Raw genomic sequence first — 13704 nt, forward strand, 5'->3', positions numbered from 1 at the left:
AAGTAATGGTTCCCACGTAAATGAATAGAACCAAGCAGAACTTGAATAATAAAACCTTTTGATCAACCTTGAGCCTCGCCCTATAAATACCATACCTGCTCCCTCACTTTTTCACAACTCAAAACCTCCCATTCCATCATCTTCCTCTTCATCAATTTTTATTTTCTTACTTTCCAAACACTTCTCATAATCATGGGTGTTTTCACATATGAATCCGAGTTCACCTCCGTCATTCCCCCTGCTAGGTTGTTCAATGCCTTTGTTCTTGATGCTGACAACCTCATACCCAAGATTGCACCACAAGCAGTGAAGAGCACTGAGATCCTTGAAGGAGATGGAGGAGTTGGAACCATTAAGAAGATCAACTTCGGTGAAGGTAGCACATACAGCTACGTGAAGCACAGAATTGATGGGGTTGACAAGGAAAACTTCGTCTACAAGTACAGTGTGATCGAAGGAGATGCTATCTCTGAGACAATTGAGAAGATCTCTTATGAGACTAAGTTGGTTGTTGCCGGCGGTGGTTCAGTCATCAAGAGCACCAGCCACTACCACACCAAAGGTGATGTTGAGATCAAGGAAGAGCATGTTAAGGCTGGCAAAGAGAAGGCCTCCCACCTCTTCAAGCTGATTGAGAACTACCTCTTGGAGCACCAGGATGCTTACAACTAAATTCTTCTGCTGCTTCAATGATTTTCTAAGTTATCTTGATCAAAACTCTGTGTACTCTTTGGCATCAAATAATTGTGTGGTTTTCATTCCCTCTTTTTCTTTTCTTTTTTTTTTTTTTTTTTTTTTTTTTTTTTACTTCTGAAATGCTATCTTGGCTTGTACTGGGAGCTTTTGATTGAAGAGTGAATATTGTATTTCCTTACATTTACAAATGATTAAAAATAAAATCATGGATTTGATGATATGTTTGTATGTTTCTTTCTTTTTAGAACAATACTTGGCTATTGAACAAATAATTCAATAGCCACTCCTGCTTTCACCTAATCAGATTTGAACATAAGTCCAATTTGTGTTTATAATTTCAATTACTTGGACATGTGTCCAATCCAATTTGTTTAATGAATAATGTTAAAGCTTCATTTTATAACTATATGTGACCCAACTTATATATGTAATTCATATTGATCACATAATGGTTCTTTTAAGAGAGAATATCAATCACCTAAAGATCATAATAACTTATATAATAAAACAAATATATGTCGTCCACCATATGATTCACGATTAATTTAAAGCACTACATTTTCTAATTACATATGAGTTACCGATATTACATTTATCAATTACTAAAACATTGTAATATTGATAAACATATACCACTAATGAATAATGTTAAAGTCTTTAAATTTCTAACTACTTGAACTGACCCGCCGTAGTACCATAAAGCATATGTCAATTACCAATTTAAGGATCATAATAAAGGATATAATTAACTTGTTGACACTAAATGAGATACGACAAAAACATACAATTCACAGGTGATTCTTCTCGCACACATAAAACGATTATTTGAAAGCATCATATTTTCTAACTACACCAATTGATGCAACAAGTGAATGTTATCTACCATATGACGCAATGTGTTAATGTAATTAGAGAATCTGATTTCATTTTTCTTGCAAACCACTTAGCAACTCACACCACAAATACACTCATAAGTGTTGGAAACCTCACAATTGATGCCCACCAAAATCTTCCTGCCCAAAGCTCTGTGTTATTTATAAAATCAAGGGGCAATCAAGTCTTTTAATGGGCCGGTTCAAGGCCCACATAAATTGGACTAATCAGGCCCACCCACTTGCCCTTACAAACGCAACGGTGGATAGATTCGCACAAATCAGGAAAATCTATACATTTCCATTCCAGTTTACACTTGGACCGGGACAAGTAGGTCAATATCAAACAGTGAAAGGACAATGTGGTAATTTCACCGCCATCATATATACAGAGTTCTTCTGGAACGAGCCCCACAAGACCACAAGCTGTTCTGGACTCTTCGTTTTCCCGAGAACAAAATCCCTTCGGCTTACCGTCTGCTCTCGAAACAGTTTCACCCAATACACCCCTTCTACTGAATCCGGTTTTCCCCAATGTCAGGCATTTCGATTGCTCGGATACGGGGAGAGAATCGCTTCTACAACCCGCCAGCTATACGGCAGCAGCAGCAGAGAAAAAAGCTAGAGGACGAGAAGCATCAGAGGCAGTCGGTGGATTCAGATGACTGTGCGACTTCATACAGTTCCGGTTCGGGTCGGGGAGTGATGAGCGATGATACGAATTTGGATCGGTTTTTGGAGTACACCACACCTGTGGTTGCGGCTCACTATTTTTCGAAGGTATTACAAAGTCAATTTTAAAATTTAGAAGCTTTATTTGGTGTTTCAAGAAAATTGAAGAGATTGAAATTTTGGGAATATATGGCATTGCTGGAAATTTTAAAATTTGTCATCTTTATCAGTAACAACCCTCTAAATTAAGCTCCTATTAAACTTGAATTAAAGTTTTCAACTTTAAAATTCGTAGTCATGAGTTTTCTTGTAATTTCTTGTATTGGGTTTCGGTGCATTGTTTCTGTAATTGTTGTAGAAGTGGTTCTCATGTGTTTCCATTTGGTGATGGATAGACAAGTGTGAGGGGATGGAGGAGTCGCGAGGCAGAATTACATCCATACTTTGTGCTTGGAGATTTATGGGAATCTTTCAAGGAGTGGAGCGCGTACGGTGCAGGTGTCCCTCTTTTGTTGAATGGGAGTGACTCTGTTATCCAGTACTATGTTCCTTACTTGTCCGCTATTCAGCTCTATGTAGACCCATCAAAGTCCTCAACGAGAATAAGGTGAGTAATTTATGTTTTGATGTTGCTGCTCATTTTTAACTTATGGGTTTTGACATGAATTTCATTACGCGGGGAAACTGTCGGAAAAAATTAAATTAAATTAAATTTAGTGAAGTGAAGCAGATGGATTCTGCTGTGATCAGTTTTGGATTCCTGTCAGTGTGCACTCTGAGATTTAGTTTACCTGATAATAAGACAGACCTACACTTAAATCTCATGCGCTGTGTGTTACTATATCTTGTAAATTCTGTTTCCTCATTTACTGGTCCTTTCACTTGATTTCTCGTTCGGAGTGATCAAGGAGATTTCAGATACAACTTGGTTGATTGGGTTTCAATTTTTATCTACTTGTAGTTACGGCTTACATTATATGAGGATAGGAAATGTCTTCTTATCAAGCCGTGTTGAAAAAAAATGGCTGTGGTAGTAGACAGTGGAAAGATATATTGTGAAGATAGGTTGTGAAGGACGAAATATGGTAGTGGAGTGCTGTTGGTCAAGTCGCCAGTAGACATCTTGTAGGCAATGGGTGACAAGATCTTTGATATAATGCATGGTAGTGTACTTAGATATGGTGTTACTTGGTGTTGGGGTGAGATGTCTGATGATATGTGGCTTAATCTCAACTTGAATTGGCAAAATTTTGCACGGAGTTATATGACAGTAACTAGTTTGAACTGTGTTTTCCTTTCTTTAGTGAAACATGCTAGTCCTGGTGCCAAACAATTACCTACCTTTGTCATCTATGAGATAAGTTGTGTGCAAGGCTCCATGCATGCTAATAGCTAGTTTGAACTTTATATTTTGATGCTTTAGAGAAATATGCTAATAGCTATCAGCTGTGAGTTTGTGCACAGAGGTACACAAACTCAATGTTCACTCAGATGAAATCAATCCGTTGGCTAGTAACTGTTTGTGTAACATAATTTTCCACTCGTGTGCATGTTATTACTGGAGGCCTGGTGATGAGAGTGATGCAGAGTCATCGAGGGAGACAAGTAGTGATGGCAGCAGTGATTATGGAACAGAAAGAGGATTCAACAATGTTCCTTATGGTACTTTAGGTTGGCAGAATGCTACAGATGTAAATGGCCATGGTTGGAATAAAACCTTACCGAGAACTAAACCCTTAAATGGTTCCTCAAGTGATGAAAGTGGTGAGGCTTGTAACCCTCCTGGTCAACCTATCTTTCAATATATGGAGCATGATCAACCATTTGGTCGTGAACCTTTGGCTGATAAGGCAAGTCACTCATCGTCTCAGAACACTTCATGCATTGAGTTTTCCTTTTTCTTTCATGAGTTTGATGGTGACATGCACTCATCACTACCTTCCAACAGATTTCATTTCTTGCATCTCAATTTCCAGAGCTGAGGACTTACAGGAGCTGTGATTTATCACCTTCTAGTTGGATTTCTGTAGCATGGTATGCTTTATTTTACTAAACACAGCATTGGTACATATGTAATCAGAAATCTAAAATAGTGGCTGTGTATATTTTTGTTAAAGGTATCCGATATATAGGATACCTACAGGTCCAACTTTGCAGAGCCTAGATGCCTGCTTCTTGACCTTTCATTCCGTATCGACTCCCACAAAGGGTACATCTCTCTCTATCTTTCTTTACATATGTATTATAGATTTGTGTACATTCATGCACTTGCTTGTTCTGCAAATCACATTATAATATATCATGTTGCCCGGAACAGGTGCAAGCACTGATAGGCTTCAGTTTGGTGGTGCTAGAGACAATCAAAATGCCAATTTCAAACTATCATTGCCAATCTTTGGGCTTGCTTCGTACAAGTTCAAAGTTCCCTTTTGGAATTCTAATGGAGTTTATGAATGTCAAAGGGCTGATTATCTATTGCGAGAAGCTGACAACTGGCTCAGGCAATTGCAAGTTAATCATCCGGATTTCAATTTCTTTGTGTCGCACAGCATTCCAAAGAGGTGAGAAGGAGAATTATAATCAGCTTGCAGTTATCATCCCAATGTAAAAGGGATATAACCTACTGATGACGAAAACCCTTTTCACCGGCCAGTTTTTCATGTTATTGGTTGGATGTCAGTTCGCACTCCTGTCGTTATATTACAGACTTGGCCCTTGATATCTTATATTATCATCAAAGGAGGATTAAGAGTGATTTTGGCTTTGTGAGGGCTTTGATAGGCTGAAAGAAGAAATAGTGATGAAATTATCGTTAATAAAGGCCTTTTAATATGGGAAGTGTGCTTCAGAACGGGCATCATGTATTGCATCAGGCATTATGATGACGACTCTTAGTCTATTTGCTTTCCACAATTTGGCGGTTTAGGGTGATGATCTCTGAGGATTCAGGAACAAGTAAGTAGATGTTGACAATTTTTCAATTACTATTTAGATGATGATGAAAATATGTTTAACTTATCTCTGTATGTAGAGGTGCCTCTTGTTTAGTATGTTTAATCACACCCTGTATGAATTAGCAGTAAAGTTCAACGCGAACGTGTTTTGTTAATGTATAATGTGATCTTATAGCAGAGTAGCAGTGAGTTATGATGAACAATTTGGTTGTGTCCTTGCATTCTCTATCTTGATGGCACATCGTGTCAAATGAGGTTTAGGATGTGCCTGCTGTGAAGGACTTCCATGCAATTGGGATGTTGTGGTAATATTCTAAGTTAATCATGCATTGTCATGCGTGATTTTCTTGGAATATTGTCACGGGGACATCCTAGTTGTTGGTATGTTTCTCCGGTGCCCGCCCTACGTCTGGACAGGGTCTAGGATCTCGATGGGTGCACATGGGAATGTTATCCAGGGACTTGTTATAAACCAGCCTTCGAAGTTCAAACTCTCCAAAATCTGATCTGCATGTTTCCTTCCATTACATAAAAGAGAGACAAGCCAATAAATTGGGAAAGGAAATTGAGAGTAGAGTATATTGTCAAATCCAGGCCAAGCCCGATTTGGAAAGTCGGCTCGTTCTTTCCATTTCAAGAATAATAGTAGTATTCATTAGTTCATGCGGATACGGCGGAAAGAACAACTCACTGTGAAGTAGGACTGTCATGGAACGAGGACTCCGGTACCGTGCATTTATGCTGGTCATAGACTAGAAGTTTAGTAGGGTTATGGGTACGCTAAGGGTAATTCTAGGGAAAGTATATTTTGTAAACCATATGATGTGGTGGTTGATGATTGAATTATTACATAAATGTTGATTAACGTGCTTATTCGTATTGGTGACATCACATAATTTACAAATATGGTTGAAAAAGTTGATCGATTTTGCATTACTCCTGGGCAGAAAGCGGAGCCTTAATGCTTCTAAAACAATAAGATGGCAACGCACCCTAAAAGCTTGAATAATAGTACTTTTTGGTACCACAAACTACCACTTAAGTTAAATCCTTGTATAAACCAATGGAGGAAATTAACTATAACATCATGTGGCTTGCCGCCGTAGTTTTAGGAAGTTTTAGCAATTTGTTAGAATGACGTGGTTTTAGAATTTACAACAATGTCGTTTAGTTTTTACGTCCGAGTATAATTTCTAGCAAGTGATAATCTTACATTTCCTCCTTTGCTCCACGTCCACAAAGCAAGGATTAAAGACGTCTAATCCCTTACCTTCAGTGAGTATCCACTCAAATCCAATCCCAGTCCACTAACGAGCCTCAAGTGCCCCTAATGCCATATCTAACCTAAAGTGCCACCATTCCCTTCGAGTTTGTACAACCTTTGGCAAGCTATCAAGAAAAATGTAGAAGAAAGAAAGCAAACGCAGAAAGTGGATAAATTATTCCATATTTTCATTATACACATAAAGGTCTGAGTACATTACGAATACATAGCTGTTGTTCTCATCATCTAACTCTTACCGATTGTTACATAAATAGCACCACTTTCTTCCCCTCCCTCTCGTATTACTTACGCTCTGCGCTCTGCTCCTAATAACTTTATCATTTCCACAACTCCCACTACACTCTTCTATCTCATAAATCATCAAGAATAGTCGACATGAGCAATCCTTGAACAAACTCACACCTCCGCGCCTGCTCCTCTTGGTCCTTGCGAGACAAGGGTGGCTGTTGAACGCTTCTGTCGCATCATAGACAAGTGTTAGACCTTGAAGAAATCATAATAAATTCACAGCACACAACGGAAACACATAATAAGCACACATGATATATCTGTTGTAGATCCAGACCTCAAGACAATCCCTAGATACTATCCCTACACATCTATTGTTCTACATACCTAAAAAAAATCGAGGTATGAGGACTCTCATTTATTACTCAGCCACCAAAAACATAAAAAGGAAAGAAAAAGCTAAAAGTTGTAAAGTGGCAATGATGCTCATACCTTTCTGAGACCACTTCCTTTGTGCTCTCCTTTACAAAAGATGGTTCAACTAAAGGATGCTGCTTTGTACTCACATCCTCATCAACTGTGGGAGGGTTAAATATAAAAGAAGACAACAAAGGATCAGCTTCAGTGTTTGACGGAAGGAATGAAGACCCTCCTAGAAGGGATTGTAAACTTCCTTCTCGCAGCTCTTTCCTCAATATAGAAAATGTTGAACTAGATCCTCTGCGAAATTTCCTCTTGCGCTGAACGTAATGTATAGTCAAGGAGCACATGACACTTACTCTGGACTTTAAAATATATATGACCAAACCAAAAATAAACATGGAAGGGAAAGTTATCAAAGTTTTTATGCAAGCAAAATACTATGGCAGCAGAGTAAAGTGATTGGTGGAAATACAGGAAGTGTCAACAAAGGGAACAAGGTCATGGTGATAATCGATCACATTATAATAACTCGTCTGCTTGCTGGCCAGACACATTAAGATAGGCGAGAGTGAATTAGATATCTGAGCATAATTTTTGCTGAAATTGAAAAACCAGTGAAGATAAAGGTTTTATCTAGACACATGATTCCTGTCACGCCGCTATTTAGACGGCTTTAACCAACTATCTAAACGATAAAAATCATCCTTACATTAACGAACCAACTTTAATGGCACAATGAGCATGCATGTAAATCATAACCAAAACAAACACAGAAATCCAGATGAAAGGATATCTTTAACAAACTCCCGTGTTGCGTGGTAATATGGCTCACAAGGTTTGCTCCCACCCTTTTCGCACAAACAGGACAGACCTGGAAAAAGGAAAGGAAATGAACATTTAGTTTCATAAAAACCCAAGAGAAGGGAACATCCCAAACAATGACAATGGGCAGTTCATAAACTACTCAAGAGAAACATTCCTTCCATATTAATTAAAACACCATGTAGACCTGAAAGATTACCTATCTGTATATCAACAAAGAAAGTAACTACGAGATTGGCTCAATCCCATCATAAAGACACTCAACGAACAGGGGCCCAATAGCAGTCTTCAACACCCCACACAAAACTAGCAAGAAAGAATACCAATATTGTTGGCCTATTAAAGCTAGAAGCAAAAATGTCGTACAAAGATGATTAACTGTCTAAACGAAAACCATCCCCTCTCTACACCATCATATACTACATGAACCACATCATCAGTCGTGACAAACCACTTAAATGACCCCTCAACATAACCCACTAATTTGCAACTCAACCCTACTCAAATGACAGTCCTACTCAACAAACAAAACCCCTTTACAAGCAGAGCCAAACCACAAGAGAAAACCAATTAAACCCTTTTGTATGCCTTGACTCATACAGCTTCTTCGTAAATTACAAAACTAGTGATACTAAACGCAACAAAAATTGATGCTTTCTAAGCCGAAACGAAAACTAGACCACCAACAAAACGCAATCATTAAATTTACAAGGGAAAAACTCTTGAAAGCTCAAAAGTTCGTATTTTCACACATTTCGAACAACCACTTTTCTAGTTAAGCTAGAAACTAATCAATTGTAAAACTTCAAAATTAAAGTAAAAAGTGAAATTGAACAAAATACCCCGTTCTTAGCCTCCACTGGATGCTCCTCATCGATGTGGCAGCAAAGCCCAACGACATCAAAATCCTCGGCGCAGAAAGGGCACAAAAACTCGGCCTTTAACTCATCGTCTCCGTCAATCTCTTCGTGCGAAAACAGATCTGCACGATACAAACCGCAATCGTCAGCACCAAAAACCACCATAAAAATTCAAGAAAATCAACAACAAACAATGAACACCGCCAGGGGCAGTTCGGGAAAACTCACCGGATCGCGATTGGTACCGCCTCGACGAGGAGGTCGAGAAGAGACTGCTCCACGAATTATCAGAGTCCATTTTCTACGCAGTACAAAATCAAATCACGGCGACTAATAATTCGGAGCTCCAATCGGAATTTGTGGGTCCGAATTTGTGAAATTTGAAACCCTAGGAAGAAAAATGGAGACGATAGATAAAAGCGAGTGGGTGTGGTGTGAGTGTGTGAGGAAGCGACCAAGAAATTGCGTGTGAGAAAGAGAACGCAGCAGAGACTCTCCACTGAACTTCCGGAGAGGGTAACCGCCTTTTATAGTACTCGCGTGCCGGAAATACCCTCGCGCGTTCCCGTGAATTTCGGGGAGTGCCACTGACTGCCTGAGCTAAAGAGATTTTGGTACATTGTCACCATACAAATAATGGCATATTTACGTTAAAAAGTTAATAAAAACTTTCCACCATTTATATAAAAACATATACTGTACCATCAGTGTTTCGCTCACAATAAAAAATTTATCCCTGAGCTGAGCCATGCAGGGAAGAGATCCCCTCTGGATCTCTCCCACCAATCAATTAATTCGGACCCTTGAAATTTAATCCAACCGTTAGAAACAAGGGATTCCTTTAAAAATTATAATAATTTTAATCGTTTGATCAAATTTTAAAAGTCCGAATTAATTGATTGATAGGGTTTGGTGGTCCCCGATTTTATATCCGCATACATGGATTTCATTGGACGGAGGATGTGTGTGAATTACTATTCACACGTGCCGAGTCCGTGGTTTTGTACTTTTTTTTTTTTTTTTTTTTCCTGTCTCTTATAGTTTGTGAGCCACTTGGTGGTGTTTGTGAGTTGACGCGGTTTTCACTTTTCGTGTTGTGTCGCCTTCTTGCCCACGTTTTGTAATTTTGGCACGTCTCATAAATTTGCACCTAAAACTTGCGGGGGCGGTTTGGACCTAAATCTTGAGGGGGCGGTTTGGTGGCTCCAACAGGACAGGTTACGAGCAATCACAATATATATAAATCTCAGCCGTTGTTGGTGCTGTTAAATTGTAACTTGGATGATATATACAAACCTTAAAGGCATGTTTATCTATAGATATTTGTTATTGGCACTTCAAAAATCTCATTCTACAGTCCAAACTTTTCAAAAATCGGTGAGGCATTTCAAAATGTCAAGAAAATCCTTTTGTTTTCTTCACAACCAAACCCAAAACATTTCAAAAAATGAGGATAAACTGGTAAAAAAACAATAACCGCACAGAAATATGTATTGAAAAACCACCACGTTCAGGACGTTCAATTTTATGCATAGCAATTTCCGTTCAATTTCAAACCCCCACAACCTTTTATCATAAGGCTTAATATGTTAACATTTCACATATTGTTGAATAAACCTCACATACTTAATACACTCCACATTTATTTTTTCAATTAAAAATTATCTTATTACACCCCACATGTTTTCCCAAAAAACCCTCACACCCCACATTCCCAACATACACCTTACATTTTCTACATACACTCCATATTTTCTACACACCCCATATTCTTCAAATCTTATAATACTCATTTTTAATTTTTATAAATTAAATTGACTTTGGAGTAAACCCTAACATCTTGTGTGATTGATGTGGAAAGAAGAAAATAGTCACTTCAGAGGCGCCAATTGAACGAAATGAGTTATATTGCAATAATTCACCATTGAATGGAATGAGTTATGCTGCAGTAATTCACCATTGAAAACAGTGAGAACTTTCTAAGAGAGAAGCCTTCAGAAAATCGGGTTTTTCGGGACTTGTAAAGAAATATTAGGATTAAATCAATCAATAATAGGCTTGGGCAGTATAGTTTCCTAGGAAATCACAAGCAGATATGTGGGACTAATCTCCTTTGAAACCAAAATTAGAGAATAAAATAACGCAAATAGCTTGGTTAGGGTTTTGTTTAACAACGGAGAGTGAGAGGTTTTGATTTGAAGAAGATAAATAATAGGTTAAAAGTGATTTGGGGTGTGTTTAGAAATTTTTTTTTATTTTTAAACCTAATAAGGTCGAAATTGTCATTGCATAATAAGGTACATAAGTTATTTAACATTACATTTTAGTGTGGGTGCATTCATCATTTTGTGGGGTATTAATAAAAAAACCTTATCATAACTTCTCCGCTTCATTTGTTCAGTTACAAAATTCTGATATCCGTACATCGATCAACCTCCTTCCCAATTTGAGCACTGCTTCTCTCTTCTTTCTAATGCTTCGTCTTCGTTTCAGATCAGCTTGTTCTGACTCAGCCACTCCCGCTGGTTCGGAACCGCCACTACCATTGCGTACCAGAATGACAGAGGATATACGTTTTTCATCAAAGAAAGCATTTCGTGGACGTCCCTCGGTGTGTTCATAAGGTTTCTCAAGCTCTCTACAATGTCGGCCTCAGCCAACCATCTCTGGCATTTCATGGACGTCCCTCGGTGTGTTCGATAAGGTTTCTCAAGCTCTCTACAACGCTAGCCTCAGCCAACCGTCTTTGGTTCAAGTGCCAAGTTTAGTCCTAACCCTAATTTTTTCTTTCATTCCTTCTTTGGTTAACTGTTACAGTAATTTTTTCCCTTATGTGCTCATTTCTTTTGTCAAATAATTTTTTTTTTATTTTTTATTTTTTATATATATGTAGGAATCCAAAAAGCTTTCAACTGGAGTTCAACATATCAAGTATGGAGAGAAATGATAGGAGCAATATAGCACAGATTGTCATCTTCTTAAATAAATTGTTCTCAATGTTAGGATGTCTTTTTACTCCGTTTGGGGTTTTGTCCTACTTGGTACAAACAATGTTTCAATTCTATCAAATATTCTCCCTCAACTTCTGTAAACTTTGAATTAATACATGATGATCACCTTTCTTTTATGTTTCTAATATGTCTTGTAAAGAAAGAAAATAATGAAATACAAACAAGTGAAGCAATTCACGTAGATAAATACGTTTAAAATGTGAGTCGCACGCAGCGCGCCGTGATTAAAAAAAAGGTCTTTCGCAATCATTTCGTGTCAAGGCCTTGAAATTGTATAATGGTACAAGATTATTGTGTTACTATACGAGGCCTCGACATTACAGGGCCTTGATATTATATCTTTCCCTTTTGGTTTTTGACGGATTGTATTAGATTTATTGTTGTTCTTTTGATGAAGTTCTCGATTCAAGAGCATATATATTTTCAGTTCCTACTATTTGATTTTTGTTGATTTTTAAGTCTCAGTTGTTGTGATGTTTGTGTGTTTCTAAATTTCTTACAATAGCTTACTTTTAGTTTGCTTTTGTTTGTATATATTTCTTCCGAGCAATTTTTTGAGTATTTTTCGAGTTGCATTCAAACGAGCTATATGTAAAGGATAGGTATTTGAGAAAATTTGGAGAGAAGAACGTCCTAAATTATTAGTACGATATCTACTATTGCAAAGTAAGCCGACATATTTGAGCTTTCTGTTTTTTTCCCATTATAGGCTGCATAATGAAAGGGACCGACTGCCTTTGTTGTTAATATTTATGGTGCCAATGTTGTGGTGTAAACAAAAAAATAATTTTAATTTTCTCTACCAAATACTATGATGAATCCTATGTCAAATGATGTATGTGGTTTTGAGATATGTAAAAGATCTATTGTGGTACATATCTGTATTTGACTATTTTGCTTGGTAGGTAACTGTGATCTCCATGCTTATTGTTTTGTGTGGGTTGTTAGAAAAAAACTCCAGACAGTGAACAAGTTTTATTCGATATTGAATTTGTAAAAAGAAGAAGAGAACACATTTTCTCAATAGAATGCAAATTTCATTCAACTTGGAGAAATACTATTTGACCACTTAGACTTAATTTGTTTGTTTGTAACTTAAAACAATAATGACACTATTAATATCTAAACCAAATGGATAACACTGGCAATGAGCAATGACTTTTGAGTAATCTGAGGGTTAAAACATCCTCAGATTACACATTTTAGTTCATCTTTTGGCAATGAGCAATACAGTCCTGCAAGTGGCCATTTACCACAGTGGTGCAAAGGTGTTAACCCCTTGCATGACGGCATGGGTTTGAACTCCGTCCGTGGCTAATATAACATTTAATCTAACAAAATCTATCATTTGACAAAATAAAAAATAATAATAATAATAAAAGAAAAACAAAGAGCAATACAGTCTGAGGCAAAAACAATGAGTCTCTACACACACTTCATTTGCGATTTGGGGAAAGAATCTAATCCCCTTTTGAGAGAGTCCCTCGATTTCGATTACATTTTAAGTTTTTCCCTAAATAGTTGGACGAGGCCATCTCCTTTGACAATGACATATCCTATCTATTTTTAGTAATCACTTGAGAAATATAAGAATATATAAGGAACACATTTTTGGGCGCGCATAGTGTCCGTGATGCAAAAATGCCTCTCGCATGCACCTGAGTGTGTGCAGAGAGGCTAGTTTATAAATAAAGTTCTAAAAGGCGTTAGACACTAGCCCGGCAATGGACAGGGGTTTAGCGCTTAAGCGTCGAGGGGCCTTAGGCGTGTAGGGGTCTAGCGCTTAGGTATCTTGGATGAGATACTAATCTTAAAAGCATGTTTACTTACAAACAAGATTCTAAAAGGCGCTTCAGCGCTGGTCTTCCAGCTGAAAAACAA

General features: G+C 37.7%; 3 protein-coding genes across 4 annotated transcripts; 2 read left to right on the plus strand and 1 right to left on the minus strand.

The window, feature by feature from the left end:
* The first annotated feature begins 97 nt into the window (after nt 1–97).
* On the plus strand, nt 98–916 carry LOC137737071 (major strawberry allergen Fra a 1-3-like). Its single transcript, XM_068476426.1, has one exon. The coding sequence runs from the start codon at nt 193–195 to the stop codon at nt 670–672; it is 480 nt and encodes a 159-aa protein (XP_068332527.1). The 5' UTR covers nt 98–192; the 3' UTR covers nt 673–916.
* A 1081-nt stretch (nt 917–1997) lies between these two features.
* Nucleotides 1998–5394, plus strand: LOC137736769 (uncharacterized). The gene is made up of 6 exons (XM_068476029.1): nt 1998–2348; nt 2636–2847; nt 3805–4090; nt 4189–4274; nt 4358–4449; nt 4558–5394. The coding sequence occupies exons 1-6, from the start codon at nt 2103–2105 to the stop codon at nt 4803–4805; spliced, it is 1170 nt and encodes a 389-aa protein (XP_068332130.1). The 5' UTR covers nt 1998–2102; the 3' UTR covers nt 4806–5394.
* A 1231-nt stretch (nt 5395–6625) lies between these two features.
* Nucleotides 6626–9300, minus strand: LOC137736770 (protein DEHYDRATION-INDUCED 19 homolog 4-like). Of its 2 annotated transcripts, none has more exons than XM_068476032.1 (5): nt 9041–9300; nt 8795–8934; nt 7924–8001; nt 7200–7453; nt 6626–6932 (listed from the first exon to the last, which is right to left on the minus strand). In XM_068476032.1, the coding sequence occupies exons 1-5, from the start codon at nt 9108–9110 to the stop codon at nt 6830–6832; spliced, it is 645 nt and encodes a 214-aa protein (XP_068332133.1). In that variant the 5' UTR covers nt 9111–9300; the 3' UTR covers nt 6626–6829. The 2 variants fall into 2 exon arrangements, with proteins under 2 accessions (XP_068332133.1, XP_068332132.1); XM_068476031.1 differs by having other exon boundaries at nt 6626–6935.
* Nucleotides 9301–13704: the final 4404 nt, after the last annotated feature.

The sequence above is a fragment of the Pyrus communis genome, chromosome 6 (assembly GCF_963583255.1).
Source record: "Pyrus communis chromosome 6, drPyrComm1.1, whole genome shotgun sequence".
Lineage (NCBI taxonomy): Eukaryota > Viridiplantae > Streptophyta > Magnoliopsida > Rosales > Rosaceae > Pyrus > Pyrus communis.